Source organism: Lepidothrix coronata, unplaced genomic scaffold (assembly GCF_001604755.1).
Source record: "Lepidothrix coronata isolate B3197 unplaced genomic scaffold, Lepidothrix_coronata-1.0 Scaffold119, whole genome shotgun sequence".
Classification (NCBI taxonomy): domain Eukaryota; kingdom Metazoa; phylum Chordata; class Aves; order Passeriformes; family Pipridae; genus Lepidothrix; species Lepidothrix coronata.
The window spans coordinates 1,225,284-1,245,160 of NW_016690299.1; the positions used below are offsets into that span (position 1 = coordinate 1,225,284).

General features: G+C 47.9%; 1 protein-coding gene across 1 annotated transcript in view; it reads right to left on the reverse strand.

The window, feature by feature from the left end:
* Positions 1 to 19,877, reverse strand: part of MDGA2 (MAM domain containing glycosylphosphatidylinositol anchor 2) — a 306,141-nt gene that overhangs the window by 50,002 nt on the left and 236,262 nt on the right. The window contains exons 9-10 of the mRNA XM_017825436.1: positions 3,020 to 3,166; positions 114 to 262 (exon numbers count right to left, since the gene is read on the reverse strand). Of these exons, the coding sequence (XP_017680925.1) occupies positions 114 to 262; positions 3,020 to 3,166 (296 nt within the window). The remainder of the gene's footprint in view (positions 1 to 113; positions 263 to 3,019; positions 3,167 to 19,877) is intronic.

A 19,877-nucleotide genomic window follows, 5' to 3' on the forward strand; every position in this document is an offset into this window, starting at 1 on the left:
ATAAAATAAAATAAAATAAAATAAAAATAAACCACAATGAAATAAAGGCCCAGAGGCCCTCCCAGAGTTCCCCAGCCTCCCAAGGCCCGTCCTGCCCGCGCAGTCCCCCTGACCTGGCGGATGCCCAGGCGGTAGGCGAGGATCCGATCCACGGCGTTGGGGTTCATCTGTGTCCACTGCAGGCTGTAGGAATACACCCGGGGCCTGTTCTGCCACAGAGGGTTGTAGGTGTCGTAGTAGAACTCGGGGGCGTAGGCTTTGCCTGGGGGAGGCAAGGACATGGGTCAGGGACACAGGTCAGGGACACAAACAAACCATGGAAACCTCGCTTTGGGAGCCAAAGGTTGAGACCCAACCCCTGGTGTGCTGAGCCTTCGTTAAATCAACTCCTGGTGGTTTGAGTCTTTGCTAAATATGTTCTGTCAGAAGTACATTTGGGAATCCTTTGCCCCCCAGAAGTCATCAGGAAGAAACAAAACCCTCCAAGCCCAGCTTTGATGTGTTTGTGAGCCCCTGGTGTTTTGAGTCTTTGTTAAATATATTCTGTCAGAAACACATCTGGGAATTCTTTGCCCCCCTAAAAATCATCAGGAGGAAATGAAACCCTCCAAGCCCACCTTTGAAGTGTTTTTGAACTTTGTGAACCAGGCACTGCTTTGTTCTGGCCAGAGATTCATTCCAGCTACACAAGTGTCCTTTCAAGACATGTTTGTGCACTTTAGCAAACACAGAAATTAGTGTTTATTGGTTCTCAGTCCCATGATTCTCCTCATTAATCAGTGTTCCATCCTTCACTGGCTAATTTGGTCCCCATTCTTTGGTCCTCTTATCACTCTTCCTCAGAGAGAGAATCTCCAGCACTCAGGCTGTGATGTCTTTGTTAATCCCCTCTGTATCTCCTGGTTACTCCAAGGAGAGAACAGAAAAAAGGGAAAGGAGAAGGAGAGGGAGAGGAAGAAGGAGAAAGAGGAGGAGGAGAAGGAGAAGGAGGGCCATACATTTAAGATCCCAGATATCCAACCTTCAGCTCCTTTAAGCTTTGTCTACTAAAACCCACCAGAGCCAGTCCAGGGAAACTCAGAGTTTCAGTGGTTTAAAGATCAAACCAATGAGTCTGGTAAAAGAAACCCACCAACCGCTACCATTAATTATAAATTTAGGAAAGTTATATCGTTTCCAACACCTCCATCCACGTTTTTAAAGGATTTGTGGCGATGCTTTGCCTTTATCATTCAGTCACTCGGTGGAATTCGCAGCCCAGGTGTGCGCAGGGAAGAGGAAAAATGAAGGGAGCCTCTGGCAAAGGCTGGAGCTACACAAGGTGCCTCTGCTCTGATTTTTTCATGCCCAGCTGACTCAAATGGAGACATCAAAACGACCTGCACGACTCTGGGAGACTCTGTGACAGCTGCTGGAGCTGGCACAGATAATATGGAATGACACCCGGGAGCCGGGAGTAGGAGATGGATATTTCCAGCGACTGCTGCTGCCTTCATCACATCTTCTCCTCTGCACCTTCCCACCTGGAATGCACCCAGGCTGTCCTGGATAACCCCCCCAGAGGTGCCCTCTGTTCTCCTGCATTATTCAGCTGAACAGACTGGTTTGTACAAGGCAGGGACAGGACGTTTCACAGGGCACGGTGTGACATGAGTGGCTCACCAGCGTTTCCAGCCTTTGGAAACAGCAAAATCCCAAGGATGGTGCCCCAAAACATGGCCTGAATTCACCACATTTTGACTTCAACCCACAAAGAGGTTTTGCCCAGAGGTGTCCCATCCCTGGGAACATTCAAGGTCAGGATGGGCAGAACTTGGAGCAACTTGGTCTCGTTAAAGATGTCCCTGCCCATGTCAGAGGGACTAGATGGCCTTTAAAGATCTTTTCCAACTCATGATCTTTCATGGAACAGGTTCATCCTGCCCTGTCCCCTTTTGGGAGCAAACCCAAACCAGGCTTTGACTCATTTTGTCGCTCCAAGTACGTAAAAATGAGACAAAACACAGGAAACCAGAATATTTACACGTTACCCTCCTGCAAAGGTCTGAAAGGAGCTTGCAATTAGAGAAAAATCCAAGCAGGGCAAGGTCTTTTCACCTCCCAGAGCTTATATTTCCATCCTTCCATTTCTCCGGGGGTTTTGTCAGTGGGGATAATTAGGAAAGGGACTGAATAACATGGGACACATGGGAAAACATGGTTTGCCTGCTCCCATGGAGCTGTGAGAGGGACGTGGATTCGTTAATCACCTCCTTTAATTGAGGTTTGAGACGCCAAAACTAACACTGTGTTTAGGCCTTTTCTCCTCCAAACTATCCCTGTCCACAGGTATAAACAGAGACGGATGGAGAGGCCTCAAAGTGGGACAATTTTCACCCTCAGAAAGACAGTGAGAAGAGGGGAGGGGAAAGTGCATTAAAATGATAAAAAATGCGAAGGGACAAAGGGAAAATCACACAAATAGACACCAACATGGTGGGTGTTGACCAAGCCTTTGTCTCTCCAGCCACGCTTTGCTTTCCAAAGCATGAAAAGCCCCTTTTAGCCAAGAGGTTTTTTTTGCCAATTGGTGAAAGAGGAGGTTCAATCAGCCAGGACTGGGGCAGAGGTGGTGTTGTTGAGGCAGCAAACAACAACACCCCGAGGGGAAGGAGCAAAGCAGAAGCTCAGCTGTAAAACCTGAGCCGGGAGATAAATGAAAGGAGGCCCAGCGGTGGCCGCGATTTGTTTTCCTTATTTATGCACAGTGGAAATAATGGAGGAAAAGCTCATGCTGGATGCAAATTATCATCTCTCCCCTTTTCTCCATAATGGCATCTCTGGGGGAAGTCCTGAAAGGATCCATAATTAGACACTTGTCACAACGTGGGCCCTCGAACAACACGGTCACCTCCGGAGCGGCGAGGAGGGCCCGTGAGGAGCGGCATTATCCCAAATCCCTCGGAACACAGGAGGGCTCTGGTGTGAATGGAGATGCTGAAAAATCAACAACACAGAGCTAAGACCTTTCCTTGCAAACCTGAGAAAGCTGGGAAGCGGTTTGGAGCACAGGGAAAGCGGGTGTGGCCTTTGGAAGGGTGGGAGCCATGAGGGACGTGGGGCGGTGCCTGGGCTGGGTGATGTCCCCCGTCCCCACAGCCCTTGGCTCTGACAGCTGTGCCCAGCTCTGGGCCCTGAGGAAGTGGAAAGTTGGTGGAAGTCCTAATCCACATCCTGGGAAACGTTCCCCCAAAACCCAGACTTGACTCCCCTTCCTCTGACAGGAGGTGACACTGAGCTGGCCCTGAGCCAGAGGTGGATAAGGAGGTCAATGGGATCCTGGGGGCATGAGGAAGAACATTCCCAGCAGGTCAGGGAGGGGATCCTGCCCTTCTGCTCAGCCCTGGGAGGCACATCTGGGGTGCTTTGTCCAGCTCTGGGCTCCTCAGGACACAAAGGAGCTCCTGGAGCAGGTCCAGGGGAGGGTGATGAAGATGATGAAGGGATGGAGCATCTCTGAGGGAACTGGGGCTGTTCAGCCTCCAGAGGGGACACCCAGAGGGGACCTCCCCAAGGGCTGGCAGGGCCTGCAGGGAGGGGGCAGAGGATGGCCCAGGCTCTGCTCGGGGGGGCCCAGCAATGGCACAGCAGGAACGGGCAGGAACTGATGCCCAGCAAGTGCCACCTGCACAGGAGGAAGAACTTCTTGTTTGGGCAGTGACCCAGCCCTGAGCAGATTGGCCAGAGAGGGGGGGAGTCTCCTCCCTGGGGATATTCCAGAGCCCTCTGGACACAATCCCTGTGCTCTGGGATGGCCCTGCTGGAGCAGGGAGGCGGCACCAGGTGATCCACTGTGAGCCCTTCCAGCCTGACCCATCCTGGGATTTTGTGACTCCAGACAAACAACCCAACCCTGTCACTGCCAAACCAAAGGCAGCACTGGCGAGCAAATCATCCTCCACTATAGAAACAAAGAGATCACGAATCATGGAATCCCAGGATGGTTTGGGCTGGAAGGAACCTTAAAACCCATCCAGTGCCACCCCCTGCCATGGGCAGGGACACCTTCCACTGTCCCAGGGTGCTCAGGGCCTTGTCTTTGCTCCCCTTGCTGTGGGGAGGCAGCAGCTGATGTGGGGGAACCACCTGCAGTCCAGAACCAAGCTCTTTCCTTGGAAAAGGTTATCCCACATTCCCCCCTGCAGAGATGCCTCAGACACGTAGGGCTGTGTCTCATGTCCCTTGTGCTCCAGCTGGGCATCCCTTGGGGTGACCAGCTCTACCTTCACCTGCCTTTCTTCCACAGCCACGGCAGCCTCACCTTTCCAAAGCAAAGCCCTTCTTTTGTTCCCACAGGAAACATTTCCCTTTTTAAGCACAGGCAGCAAAAACACCCTTCGAGGCACTTCAGGATTTATTAAGACTTGTCCAAGGCCAGGTTGGACAGGGCTTGGAGCAACCTGGGCTGGTGGAAGGTGTCCCTGCCCATGGCAAGGGGTGGCACTGGATGGGCTTTGAGGTCCTTTCCGACCCAAACCATTCCACGATTTCAGTTTAACTTAATTAATCCCTCCCGAGGAACTGTGGTGTTTGGGGCTCTGCCAGGGAGAGGATACAGGACACAGCTGGATGTGGAGAGAATTGTTTGTTTTTCCTTTCTAGCACTGACAAAACACCCATTTCTTGCACCTTCTGAACACGCAGCGTGTGGGAAATAAGGGGAGGGTGGGAACAGCAGAGGGACAGGCGACACCAAACACGGTTTTACTCCTCTGGGCTGCTCAAAAAATGCACAAACACAGCAAATGTTTGTGTTTGAAGACTACGCTGCTTAAATAAAGCTGGAATTCCCACCGGGAATGCTCCCGGAGACCACCCAGCCCAGCTCAATTACACATCGGCGCTGTTGTTCCGCAGATCTCGATGGATTTGCGTATGAAACCCGTAATTATCAGCTGTGCTAATGGCCCTCCCCGGCACACGGGGATGAGTTGGGATTGTGTTTATTTCCCTCCTCAGGATGGCACAGGGGGGGAAGGAAACCCCCAGCCCCCCTTTCTCCAAAAATACCCACAAAAATAACCCCAAATACCCCCAAAATAACCCCAAACCACATCTCATAATAACCCAAAACACACCCCAAAACACTCTGAAATCACCCCAAAAATACCCATCAAATAGCCCCAAAAGAACCACAAAATAATCCCCAAATACATCAAAATATCCCCAAATAACTCCCAAATTCGCCTGCGCTCCCAGGAGGGGAGCAATGGACAAGGTAACACCTCAAAATACATCCCATAATACCCCAAAATACACCCCAAAACACTCTGAAATCACCCCAAAAATACCAACCAAATAGCTCCAAAATAACATCAAAATAACCCCAAATTAACCCCAAAATCCACCTGTGCTCCCAGGAGGGGAGGACTGGACAAGGTAAGACCAAAACATCTCATAATACCCCAAAATACATCCCAAAATACCCTGAAATCGCCCCCCAAAATAACCTCAAAATACCCACAAAATAACCCCAAAATACAGTGCATAATAACCCCCAAATACTCTGAAATCACTCCAAAAATATCTCTAAAATAAACCCCGAATACCTCCAAAATACTACAGAATAACCCCAAATTACACCCAAAATAACCCACAATAACCTCAAAGTACATCCCATAACACCCTCCAATACACCTCAAAATACCCTAAAATCACCTCAAAAATACCCACAAAAATAACCCCAAATACCCCCAAAATCCATCCCGTAATACCCCAAAACACACCTCAAAACACCCTGAAATCACCCTAAAAATACCCACCAAATAGCCCCAAAATAACCACAAAATAATCCCCAAATGCCCCAAAATATCCCCAAATAACCCCCAAATGTGGCTCATCCCACCCACGGATCCCATGCCAGGCTTTGGGATAATCCCCTTCCCTGTCCTCTGCCACTGCAGGTCAAATTTGCTGTTTATTAATTTCTAGGAAAGGCTGAAATAGGATTTTGGAAAGATGGGATACCAGATCTCAAGGAATATTCGTAAAATCCCAAACTGGTTTGGGTTGGAAGGGATTTTAAGAATCATCCAGTTCCAACCCCCTGCCATGGGCAGGGACACCTTCCACTGTCCCAGGTTGCTCCAACCTGGCCTTGGACACTCCCAGGGATCCAGGGGCAGCCACAGCTTCTCTGGGAATTCCACTCCAGCCCCTCACTGCCCTCACAGCCAAAAATTCCTTCCCAATCTCCCCTTTTCCAGTGGGAAGCCATTCCCTGTGTCCTGTCCCTCCATCCCTTATCCCAAATCCCTCTCCAGCTCTCCTGGAGCCCCTTTACGACCTGGAAGGGGCTCTCAGCTCTCTCTGGAGCCTCCTCTTCTCCAGGGGAACATCTCCAGTCATTCCCACCTGTTGAGCACATTCCAATCCCTGCAGGCAGCACATCCCAAATATTTTCCACCGGCTCTCTACCAGTGTAAGGTCAAAAATGGCGGGAAAATCAAGATGGAAAGTCAAAATAGAAACTAAGCAAACAAACAGAAAAGCCAATCCAGCTGCTACATCCCAATTCCGGGATCTAAAAGCTGGAGTGGTCCTGAAGGGATTGATGCCCTCATTCCAATGGGTCCTGAACTGATCCCTGTTAGGGAAAATCCCCAAACAATCCTCTCCCAGGCACAGCAGATCTTGCTCTGCTTCACTCAGATCCCTCAGGAAAACAACTTAAAGGATTGTTTCCTTCCAGTTGCCAGCACCTGGTTTCCAAAGGAACATCCAGAATCGAGGCCAGACACCACAAATTCCAACTGGGATGGGAGCAAATCCAGCAATGGCCATAAAGTGCACAACGAGGCTCTTCCCTAATTCTTCCAGCTCCAGATCCCACATGGAGCTGGAAACACGGGAGCAAAGAGTGGGAACTGTGCAGACACAGCCCCAGCGCCGTGACAGCTTCAGAAGAGCATTAAAGGGATCATTTCCCTGCCTTGTCTCTTTATGTTCCCTTTATCTTCACATCTAATTCCTTAATTTCCTCGTCTTTGATGCTCTGGGAGTGCAGCAGCTTCGCCGTCTCTGTTCCAAACTGGCAGCACAAATGCACTTTTAGCTGCTCGTGACAAGGTATAAGAGATGATCAGAGTGTCTCTCTCGCTTTATAACAGCAGCTATAAACGTTTAGGGGATAAAAAAACCAACAACAACAACAAAAAAAAAGGAAAATAAAAGCAGAGATTTACAAATACTTCCCCCTCTCGGCAAATTCAGCTCCAGCCCTTTCTGTCTTTAGAAGGCAGGAAGAGAATAAATCCTGAAGGAAAGGATATATTTAACTGGATAAAATACTGAGACATGCAGAGTTTATGAAAAATGCTGCCCATTACTGGGCTCTGCTCTAGTACAGGGGATATATTTTATGAAGGGTTTTCGAGAAGAAAGAGAAGATACTTTGGGCTTTATTTGCATTTGCGAAGGGAAATATCTGTCTTCTGGATCTGCTCCTCCTCCCAACCCTGCAGCTGAATCCTTCCCATCACCTCCAGCCTCCCTGTAACCACAGAACCATAAAATCATGGAATTTTGGGGGTTGGAAGGGACCTTGAAGACCCTCTTATTCATGCTTTTCCTTAATTCTCCCTGAGTGACTTCCAGGGACTGGTTTATTTTGGCTGAGCAGCTGAAAAGACACATCAGTGCAGTTCATAAAGCTCAGAAAGCACAAGCATTAATAATAAATAACCCCCAAAAGCAGGTGGGTGAGGCAGCTCTTCCAGGGAATTCCTCACTGCAGGAACCACCACATTCCTGCTGCTCCAGCTCCATGAACTCGGGGATGACACTTTCCCACCCTTTCCAGAAAAAGCCTCTTCCCAAAGGATATATAGAATCCCTAATAAATTGTAGCTTGCAGGGAAGGAATGATTTGGGAATCAAACTAATGTCTAACTAGAGCACAAATTTAAATCTAGATTTACATAGATGGTTTAGATTTAATCTAGATTTGTTCTAGATTTACATAGATGGTTTAGATTTAATCTAGATTGGTTCTAGATTTAAATAGATGGTCTGTCCATCTTAAAGGACTTCAGAGTTTCCCATTCCAGGCACAGAAAATTTGCTTTGAACCAGTAACCAACACCTCAGTTAAGACTCAAACTGATAAAATAGTGGTATTTTACACATGTCATCCATGAGATTCCCTCTCCACATCCCCTTTAAGGATTCCTTCCCCTTTCCCTGGGGTTCTCCTGCAGCTGCAGGATGGAACATCTCCCCAGCAATAACCAAATGTGACATCTGCTGGCTGAGCTGTGGAAGAGCCCAGACTCCTCTTCCTGCAATTCCTGCTCCTTCCAACACGGGATTCACATCATTCCTTCTCATCCTGAGCCCAGATCTCACCCTGGGAACAAACCTCGATGTTCCATCTCAATCATTTGGGGCCATGTTGGTTGGCAAAGAGCTTTGAAATTATTTGAGGAGAGGTTTGGAACACAACTCCACGGATTTGGATTTGTTTCCACACAGGCCATGCTCAGATGTGACCTCTGTGATGACATCTTAGAGGGATAAATAAATCCAGCTTAGAACAGGCTCTGAAGCTTTGTGGTTCACACACAGACTCCCCCTGTTACAGGTGAGCTTTGCCAAGCTCCTGCATTCCCATAAATCCACCCCTGCCATCGTTTCATTCCATCATTTTTACAAACACATATTCAGACACTCCTATTCACCCTACAGATATCTGGGCATGTTTGCAGACATGTCTGAGCCTGACTAGGAAGTCATTCCTAAACAAAGGGGAAATGCAGCTCAACAACAGAGCAAAACAAAGGCTCTGCTGGAGGTGGAGGTGGCAATTTCCCTGTCACCAAAGGGAATGCTCCACAAATCCCAAGGGAACGGCAGCAGGGGGAGGGGGGAGTGGTGTCACTTGGCAGTAAGTGCTAAACGCCTGAGAAGTGAAGGATGGGCAGGGAAGGGAACGGGGATGCTGTGAAATTGTAAATAATAAGGTGTCAGCACAGGGACAGGGAGAGAACTCAGGAGGGGGGAGATGGAGGAGCTCCTGCAGAGCCTGGAAAAACACGGTTCTTGGGATCAGAGCACGGCACGGAGTCACAGGGAAACAGAACCACAGAATCATGGAATAGCCTGAGCTGGAAGGGACCCCCAAGGACCATCCTGTCCAACTCCTGGCCCTGCCCAGGCCCATCCCCAAGAGTCCCCCCCTGTGCCCCAGAGGATCATCCAAACCCTCCTGGAGCTCTGGCAGCCTTGGGGCCGTGCCCACTGCCCTGGGGAGCCTGGGCAGTGCCAACCACCCTCTGGGGGAAGAACCTTTCCCTGAGATCCAACCTGACCCTGCCCTGGCACAGTTCCAGCCCTTCCCCCAGGTTCCAAATGATCTACTGATCATTTGGATCCGTGAAATCTTCTGGAGCAACCCAAGGAACAGGCAGCTGGATCAGCTCCAGCCCTCGGCCCTGCTGCTCCTGCAGCCCATGGGAACCATGACATTCCTGAGCATCCCCTCTCCATGGGCACCACAGCTTGTCCCCCACACCTGGCCATGGCCATGCCCACCCCAACTCCATCCATCAGCTCCAGCTCCATCCATCAGCTCCAGCTCCAGCCCTGCTCCTCATCCAGGCTCCCCTGGGCCTTCCCAAGCTCCTCAGACCATCCAGGGAAGCTGCAAGCTCTGCCCTCTTGGCCTTCAGTCAGGAAGCTGCCTCACCTCCATCCTTTCCATGCTGTGGAATCCCCAGTTCCTGACAAATCCAACTTGCCTATCTGGGGATGGCCATGGATGGCTGGGAATTCTGGGCAGTGGGAAAAACACTCAAAGCCCAAATGTCCCCTGTGTCCTCCCTCTTGTGGCCTTTCAAATTCCTACTGAAGCATCACTACCATTAAAAAATACATTCTCCACTCAGCTGCCAGGCACAGTGGGAGTTTGGGTTTAATTAAAGACTTTGGAGATGATAACAGAGCCCAGAGCATCTCCTCCAAGTGTACAACAGGAAGAACCATTTCCAAGGCCCGCAGAGCATCGGGGTTCTTTGGTTTCCTGCTGAATTCCCTCCTGTTTTCTGAAGGATGGGGATGAAGAGGAGCTTTGCCAGCCCCCTCAGCAGCAGATTTCTGCCCTGCACCACCCGGGGCAGCTTAAATCCAACGTGGCTGCTCCAATCCACTCCAGAACCACACACACAACACTCTCCCATCACACAAAGGGGCACTTGGGAGGAAAAAACCCAACAAAATGCTAACCAGCAATGGAATTCCTCTGCTTTCCACAGGCAGGACTGAAATGCAGGTCTCAGGTTTCCCAGAGAAGCTGTGGCTGCCCCTGGATCCCTGGAAGTGTCCAAGGCCAGGAACAGCAACCTGGGCTGGTGGAAGGTGTCCCTGCCCATGGAAGTGTTTGGAATAAGATGGGCTTTAAAGGTCCCTTCCAACCCAAACCATTCTGGGATTCTGAGATCCCCTGATTCCATGATTTCTTCACGTCCTTTACATCTTCTCTATTAAAAATAGAGGACAAAGACCCAGCCAGGAGAAATAAGATCCAAAATAGGCTGGTGGAAAACAGAGGGTTCTCTGACCTGAATTATGGATCAAATGGGCAGGATTCCCAAAGTAGGAATGTGCTGCCAGGAAGGGAGACTGCAAGAGAGCTGGAGAGGGACTGGGGACAAGGGATGGAGGGACAGGACAGAGGGAATGGCTTCCCACTGCCAGAGGGCAGGGAGAGATGGGAGATTGGGAAGGAATTCCTGGCTGGGAGGGTGGGGAGGCCCTGGAAAAGAATTCCCAGAGAAGCTGTGGCTGCCCCTGGATCCCTGGAAGTGTCCAAGGCCAGGAACAGCAACCTGGGCTAGTGGAAGGTGCCCCTGCCCGTGGCTGGGGGTAGAATAAGATGAGCTTTAAGGTCCCTTCCAACCCAAACCTTTCTGAGATTCCACACTCACACCCACCACAGCCTTTTTTTGGTTGATTTTCCTGCTCCCTCAGGGGCAGATTTGCACTAAAAATTAACAAATGTGAAGCAGAGCGAGGACCTCAGATAACCTCTCCCTCCACTCCTCAAATCAGCTCCACTTCAACCTCAGGATGGAATTAATTAACTTCATTTTTCTCTCCTCACCAGCTGACGGGAAAAGCAGGGCTGGGATCCAGCGATCACACCTCATCACCTTTGCTCAGAGGTCACTTTTGGCACTGCCTGCTCCACTGGTGACCTGGGAATAACCCACATTTCCAAACTCTGGAATTAAAATGCCCAGAAGGTGGTCCCTGCATCAGGCTCTGCTCCTTTCCCCGGGCGTTGGGCCAGGACTTGGGTCAAAAAAACCTGTTAACGCAGCAGGAACTGCCTTTTCTATTTGCACACACGTGGTTTAAGCTGCCCCAGGTGGTGCAGGGCAGAAATCTGCTGCTGAGGGGGCTGGCAAAGCTCCTCTTCATCCCCATCCTCCAGAAAACAGGAGGGAATTCAGCAGGAAACCAAAGAACCCCGATGCTCTGCGGGCCTTGGAAATGGTTCTTCCTGTTGTACACTTGGAGGAGATGCTCTGGGCTCTGTTATCATCTCCAAAGTCTTTAATTAAACCCAAATTCCCACTGTGCCTGGCAGCTGAGTGGAGAATGTATTTTTTAATGGTAGTGATGCTTCAGTAGGAATTTGAAAGGCCACACGAGGGAGGACACAGGGGACATTTGGGCTTTGACTATTTTTCCCACTGCCCAGAATTCCCAGCCATCCATGGCCATCCCCAGTTGAACAAGCAGGGAGATAAATGAATTATTCTGATATTTTTCCATGTGTTTTTGAATTAAGGGAAGCAATGACCAGTTAAGGAGACTATTCATGAGGGGTGGAGGGACAGAAGAAGGGGGAAGGGCTTCCCACTGGACAAGGGGAGATTTGGGTGGGATATTGGGAAGGAGGGTGGGGAGGCCCTGGCACAGGTTGCCCAGAGAAGCTGTGGCTGCCCCTGGATCCCTGGAAGTGTCCAAGGCCAGGTTGGAGCAACCTGGGCTGGTGGAAGGTGTCCCTGCCCATGGCAGGGGTGGTACTGGATGGGCTTTGAGGTCCCTTCCCACCCAAACTAGTCTTGGATTCCATTAATTTAGTTTGAGACTAACTTCTTATTTCTAAATTCTGCAAATCCAGCAGAGCTTCTGCTGCCCTGGGAAAGCTGCAGTTGGACTGTGGAGAAACGCTGCTCCCAAACCCAGGGGAGACAGGGATGTGGAGCACAGACGTGTCCTGTCCATGAGGAGCAAACAGAGGAGCAAGAGACAAAACCCAACCCAAACCAAACCTGAAGAGGCCATTTCTGCTCTTCCAAACCAAACCAAACCAAACCAGACCTCAAGAGGCCATTTCTGCTCCTCCAAACCAAACCAAACCTGAAGAGGCCACGTGCTGCTCTTCCAAAACAAACCAAACCTGAAGAGGCCACGTGCTGCTCTTCCAAACCAAACCAAACCAAACCTGAAGAGGCCATTTCTGCTCTTCCAAACCTGAAGAGGCCACGTACTGCTCTTCCAAACCAAACCAAACCTCAAGAGGACATGTCCTGCTCTTCCAAACCAAACCAGACCTAAGGAGGACATATCCTGCTCTTCCAAACCAAACCAGACCTCAGGAGGACATGTCCTGCTCTTCCAAACCAAACTAAACCTGAAGAGGCCATTTCTGCTTTTCCAAACTGAACCAGACCTCAGAAGGCCATGTGCTGCTCTTCCAAATCAAACCAAACCAAACCTGAAGAGGACATTTCTGCTCTTCCAAACCAAACCAAACCAAACCTCAAGAGGATATGTGCTGCTCTTCCAAACCAAACCAAACCAAACCTGAAGAAGACACTTCTTCTCTTCCAAACCAGTCCAGACCTCAAGAGGACATGTCCTGCTCTTCCTGGAGGAAGAGATGGTCCATACCCTTCTCCAGCTCCACAATTCATTTCCCCATGGAAAAAAACCACTGCCCTGAGGTCCCCAGGAAAGCACTTCAAGTGTCAGCCCAAAGACACCGGGGGGTGTGTGGGAAATAACCCCCCCCCATGCCAGTTTGACTGGAGACATAAAACCGGGATCCAGGATTATTGTGATCAGTGACACAGCAGGAAATTCTCTGCTGTCCTTGGGAAAGATGGAAACGTTGCTGCAACCCCCATTAAGCTTTACAAGAGAGACTGGAATTTATACAGTCGGTTTATAGCCTGTAACATTCATTTAGACTTACTGGAAAGCTCATAACTCAGAGCTAATAACTTATAGCCAGCTTGTAATCAAATCTTCCTTAGAGAAACACTGCCATGGACAGCCAGGATTTATATGGAAGCTTGGATGGGTGTCTTCAGAAGGAAATAAATTCATTCCAGCAGTAACTCAAATCACTGGCTCTATAAGCTCTCATTCATATTTAAACCTGGGGGGGCTGAAGGAGACTGAGCTCCAGAGAGGTTCTCAAGATTCAAACTCACCAAAGCAGAGATGGATCCGGCCCTGGGAGCAAGTCCAGAGGCCATGGAGATGCTCCAAGGGTGGAGCCAGGCTGGGAGAGCTGGGGGGGTTCCCCTGGAGAAGAGAAGGCTCCAGGGAGAGCTGAGAGCCCCTGGCAGGGCCTAAAGGGGCTCCAGGAGAGCTGGAGAGGGACTGGGGACAAGGCATGGAGGGACAGGACACAGGGAATGGCTTTAAGGTGGAAGAGGGTAGATTTAGGTGGGATATTGAGAAGGAATTCTTGGCTGGGAGGGTGGGGAGGCCCTGGAATAGAATTCCCAGAGAAGCTGTGGCTGCCCCTGGATCCCTGGAAGTGTCCAAGGCCAGGTTGGAGCAACCTGGGCTGGTGGAAGGTGTCTGGGGTGGCACTGGGTGGGCTTTGAGGTCCCTTCCAACCCAAATCATCCTGGAATTCCGTGATTCAAGAAAAGTCCCTTATCCAAAGTTGGTTTCCCACAGGATTTTAGGTTCTGAACCTCCAGCTCACTCCCTTTCTCCCTTTACCCCCTGTCATCTCTCTCTCTTGCTGTGTTTCTGTGTCACTCTGTGCTGTTCCCCTTTCAAGTGTTGTAAAACTGGGTTGGAGTCACCCAGACCCTGAAGAGGTTCATTTTTGGTACCTTGAAAAACACCCCCTGCTCCTCCAGCCAACCCTGCTGCGAAGTCCTACAAAAATACAGTTTTTAAACTGTAAAAAAATACACTAAAGAAGTTTAGGAAACACCATAAACCTTTTCTCTGGTTGGAAAATAATCTCATTAACAGTCCATGAATTATGTTTTATGACTTGTCTCTACTGGGACACCTGAAGGTCTGAAGGTGTTTTGTCAGTAAGTCCTCAGGGCCAAAAAAATTCTCTGTTGAGAGAACCTCGTGGTTTGATTGATTATAATATTTGATTATAATATTTGATGGATTATAATATTTGATTAGTTATAATTTTTGATTGATTATTGTATATATTATATATTATATATTATGTATATTATATATTATAGAATATAATGTTACATACTATTTAACATTATAATTATAATATTATAAATGAAAATATTGTAATATTATAATATATAAAAAGATATATTATAATATATATTATATAATATATAATAATACCCTTGGTGCTGCTTTTTTGCCCTTTTTTTACCCCAGTATTAAAAAAAACCACGTAAGACAATTCCAAGCTTTAAAATATATATAATATATATAATATATATAATATATATAATATATATAATTATAATTATATACTATATATAATATAGTATAAAATATATTATATATTATATACTATATAGTATAAAATATATTATATATTATAGCATATATATAATATAGTATAAAATATATTATATATTATATCATATATAATATATAAAATATATATTATACTATATATTATATACAATATATAATATATTATAATATATTATAATATATAATATATATAATTATATATGTATTATATAATATTATATACATTATATATATATATTACATATTATAATATTACAAAGCTTGGAATTGTCCTACATGATTTTTTTTATACTGGGTTTGTTTTTTTTGTTATTTGAAGAAAAAAAAACAAACATTTAATTTAGATAATTTAAACGGGTTTGTTTCCTTTTTGGTGTGATTTCATAAGGAATTGGGTCGGGATCAAGAGATTTCCAGGCTGCTCAGCCCCTGCTGTGAGGCAGAATGGAGAGTTCACTCCCAGCTCGTCTCAACGTGGCTGTCAAATGTGACAACAAGTTTTGGTCAGCCTAAAATAGCCCTCAGCTGAGCAGCTCCAGGAATCTGCACCCCAAGAGCTCCAGTTTGAAAGGAAATAGGAAAATAGGGATGAGAGGAGATGAAAAATCCCCCCAGTCTCGCACAGGGCTTGGGGAGAGCAAAATTTGGCACCTCGCTTTGGTTTCTTGCTAAATGAGGACAGAGCTGGGGACAGCTGAGCCACAGGGACTTATTTAACATCCTGGTGACATCAACCTGCTGGTTTGGGTTTGGGTTTTGATGGACAGAGAGGAGAAGGAGGTTTTAAAAGAGGTTTTAAAAGAGGTTTTAAAAGCTCGTAGAAGCTGCTGACGCACCGAGGACAGGGCGTGTTGTGCCACCAACGCTGCCTTGGAGGGACGGGGTACATCCAAATCCACACAATCAGCCGTGATTCCGTGGAATCACAGGAATTTTAAGGTTGGAAAAGCCCTCCACGACCATTGTGTCCAATTTGTGCCCCATCCCCACCTCGTCCCCCAGCCCAGAGCACCGAGTGCCACGGCCAGTCCTTCCTCGGACACCTCCAGGGCTGGGGACTCCACAAGCTTTGGGCAGTGCCAAGATCCCCACAGCTCCACCACCCCTCCAGGGGCACAGACCACCACGTGGCATCTCCAAACCAGTGTTCCTCCAGTTTTTTTCCCAGAGGGAGGAGCTGGGCTGCACCATCTGCCGTGGCTGGATGGATTCACCTCCTCGTGACACCGAGCACTCCGACATCCCACCGAAGCCAACAGGCCCTGCACTTGCTGACAGCCCTGAAAACAAGACAGCTGGTCTTGTCAGCATTGAGTTGTTAGAAAAAAAAGGACAAAAAGGGAAAAAAAAAAATCCTGTTCTCACTTTTGCCTGGATTTGAAGTGATTTTCCAAACTAGGCGTCCCCGTGGCAGCAAAAATCAGCAGCAAGGAGATGAAAATTCACTGCAAGGCTCTGGATAAAACTCCCCAGGAGAAGAAGAGCAGCAAAAGGAATGGGAGCTCAACCTCAGGCTGGCAGAGTTTGAAAGAACAACCATCAGAAAACGGGCCAATAAAGCAAAATATGGCAGTGCCCACCACCCAACCAGCCAGGGCCCCAGGACCTGGGGGGTTCAGGACATAGGGCTGATCTGGAGGTAGGGGAAGTATCTCAGAGCAATAGAGAGAGGTTAGTGCTGCACAGGTCAGAACCAGCAGCCAGGCCCAAAGAACCCCAGAAATTCCAGCAGAGAATTCCTGTGTTGGCCTGAGACGATGCAAACACGCTCCGAGATGGATTGGGTGTTAAAAAGCAAAACTGTTTGTATTTCAAGTCATCTTCATGACAGGATTAGAAAAAGAAGTAATTTGTCTCACACTCAAAGCTGGTAAAATACAGGATTTGGGGGTAGGGAGCAACTGGAGACCGGAATTGCAGTGGAAGAAGGAAGGACAGGAGCATCCAAGGAACCTGAGAGCTGGGATTTCAGAAGAGATTTTTCTGCACATTGCTGGTGTATTTGTATATTATTTGACCTCATATGATGTATTTTCCATGCTCTGAAAACGGTGTGGGCTGTGGAGAAGAGACCAGAGAAGGGAGAGGTTGAGACAGACCAGGGAGACAAAGGAGAACCTTCCACAGCTCCTCTCCCCTCCTCATCCTGCTGTCTCTCCCATCATTTGAGGACTAAATTTGGGTTAAATGGGAGGGAAAGGATATCAAGGGCCTAAGAAATAAACTAAAGGAGAACAATTAGTGTGGGCAGCAAATGGGAGGAGCTGGAAGACATTTGGCAGCAGGAAAACTCTGCCATGAAAATGTGAAGGGCCTCAAGGTGCTCCAATTTTTAAATTGGAAATTAGGGAAAAATTTCTTCACTGAAATGATTGTCCAGCACTGGAAGGGGCTGCCCGGGGCAGGGGTGGAGTCACCAAACCCCTGGAAGTGTTCAAAAGTCATGGGGATGTGGCACTTGGGGACGTGGTTTAATCCTCCTGTCTCTCCCATCATTTGAGGGCTAAATTTGGCTTAAATGGGAGGGAAAGGATATCAAGGGCCTAAGAAATAATCTAAAGGAATTTAGATTATGACTATTTATTATTTAGATGATTTAGATGCCAATTTAGTGTGGGCAGCAAACAGGAGGAGCTGGAAGACATTTGGCAGCAGGAAAACTGATATAGGAGGCATCATGAAGACTTGATGGGCCCTCAGTTGCTCCAATTTTTAGATTGGAAATTAGGGAAAAATTTCCTCGCTGAAATGATTGTCCAGCACTGGAAGGGGCTGCCCAGGGCAGGGATGGAGTCACCAACCCCCTGGAAGTGTTCAAAAGTCGTGGGGATGTGGCACCTGAGGACGTGGTTTAATGGTGGGTGTGAGATGGTTGGACTTGATGATCTTAAAAAGAGCTTTTCAGACCTTAAGTATTCCATGATTCCACCACTGGAATGCTGCAAAGGATGAGGATAAACCCAGAAGGGTTTGAGAAAGGAAGGAGAGGTGGTTGGGAAGTGTTTGGATTGCCTGGAGCTTGATGATGGTGGTGATTAATTAGATTGAATTAATCTAATTCAATGGATCTAGTTGATCTAAGGGGTCTTTTCCCACATGAACAATTCCATGATTCTCCTCTCCTCTATTTCTATTCCTCTCTGGGTTTTCCTCATGTTCCTGAACATGAGGAAAACCCTCACAGCAGCCCCTGGGCCCCTCAGCTGCAAAGCCAAGCCCTGGCTCTGCGTAAAGAGGAGAAAATGAGAATAAAACAAGGGGGGAAAAAGAAGATGAGATTAAAAAAAACCCAGGAATATTAATGCTGAAAAAGAAGATCTGTACATTAAAAATTAAAAGCTCTATAAGGGGCACTCCCTTGTTGCTCCAGGGCTCCCATGAGGGGATTTGATGGAAGAGAGAGGAGGCAGAGGATGGATGTGAGAAGGCCCTGGGGAGACATCCCGAGATATTTGGGATATTTGAGAAGCACAAACAGGGAGAATTTTGATATTTCAGAAGCACAAACGGGGGAAGATTTTGATTTCAACCCCCCCCAAAGCCCTCAAGGCCTCTGGGGCTGTTTCTGCACGACAAAATTTGGGATTCACCAAAGTGGCTCAGTTTTCTTTCAGCCTTCAGTTAAAATCAGGGTTTTATTCTGCCAAAAACACCCAGAGCAAACGGTTGGGAGGAAAAAGATATCACAGATTAAAAGCAAAAAGATAAATATTTAAAGCAACAAAGCAAATATAATTTCTTAATTCCCACTGAGGGAAATGGGAGAGAAACAGAAGTGTGGCTACCGGGCAGAATATTTGATTTACCCTAAGAAAAAGAGAATATCTGTATTTCCAGCACTCGCCTTTCCCACAGAAACTTCCTAAAAGGACCAACATCTGTCCCAGTGACTGACATTTCACTCTTTTCCCTGATTTTTAAAATTAAAGGCACACCACCAATGGAAGCACAGGCATTTTTATCCCAGTCAAAAGGGATGAAACCAGAAAAAAATAACAGATAAACGGGAAGAGACAAAAGGAAAAACACTTTCCTGGATTTCATTTTTTGTTGGGTTAATTGAGCCAGGACAGCCAGGAAATCACTGTCTCTGTGTATTTGTTGAAGAGAAGGAAAAATCCCCCTTTTTAAGACTGAAAAATATAACTGGAAATTCTGTTTTAATGAGAGAACGGCCTCAGCATCTGAAATTATTGTCACCTGGGTCTCGGACCTGATGAGATTTGGAGCAGATTCCTTCCTTTAGGGAGCAAACAATAACTTTAGGGTTTGGGAATTTGCAGGGGTTGGGTGGATAATCCTCCATCCTGCAGGATTCAGGGGAAAACAGCAGGAATTCTGCCACCTCCCCTCTCGGGAAGCTACAAAATTTGGCAACACTGAACCTCTTCCAAAGGCCAAGCCAACAGAATTTGATTCCAAAGTCTCCAAGGAAGAGCCAAGGAGCAAAGCCATGACCCCCAGCACAGGTTTTATTCACTAAGAACAGGCTGTCAGATAAGAAAATTCCCTATTATGGGTAAAAAGGCTCTCCAGACAAGGAATTAGAGCAGAAAATCAAATTATTACTCCCCACTTGTAGGTGTTGGAGGGTCACAGGCTCGTTTGGCAAAAAGGGCCCTTTTGGTGGGGGAGGACAGCAGAGTCCCAGTGGGAATGGATGGATGAGTTGGTGTTCCAGGGAATATCCAGGTGTGTTTTCCTCACTTCTGGGTTGAAGGTTTTTTTTAGAAATGAGCATAAAATGAATTGGAACACACCCAGAATGGGCCTTGGGTTGGAAGGGGCATTAAATTCCATCCAGTGTCACCCCCTGCCATGGGCAGGGACACCTTCCACCAGCCCAAGTTGCTCCAACCTGGCCTTGGACACTCCCAGGGATCCAGGGGCAGCCACAGCTTCTCTGGGCAACCTGGGCCAGGGCCTCCCCACCCTCCCAGCCAGGAATTCCTTCCCAATCTCCCATCTCTCCCTGCCCTCTGGCAGTGGGAAGCCATTCCCTGTGTCCTGTCCCTCCATCCCTTGTCCCCAGTCCCTCTCCAGCTCTCCTGGGCCCTGCAAGGGGCTCTCAGGTCTCCCTGGAGCCTTCTCTTGTCCAGGTGAACCCCCCCAGCTCT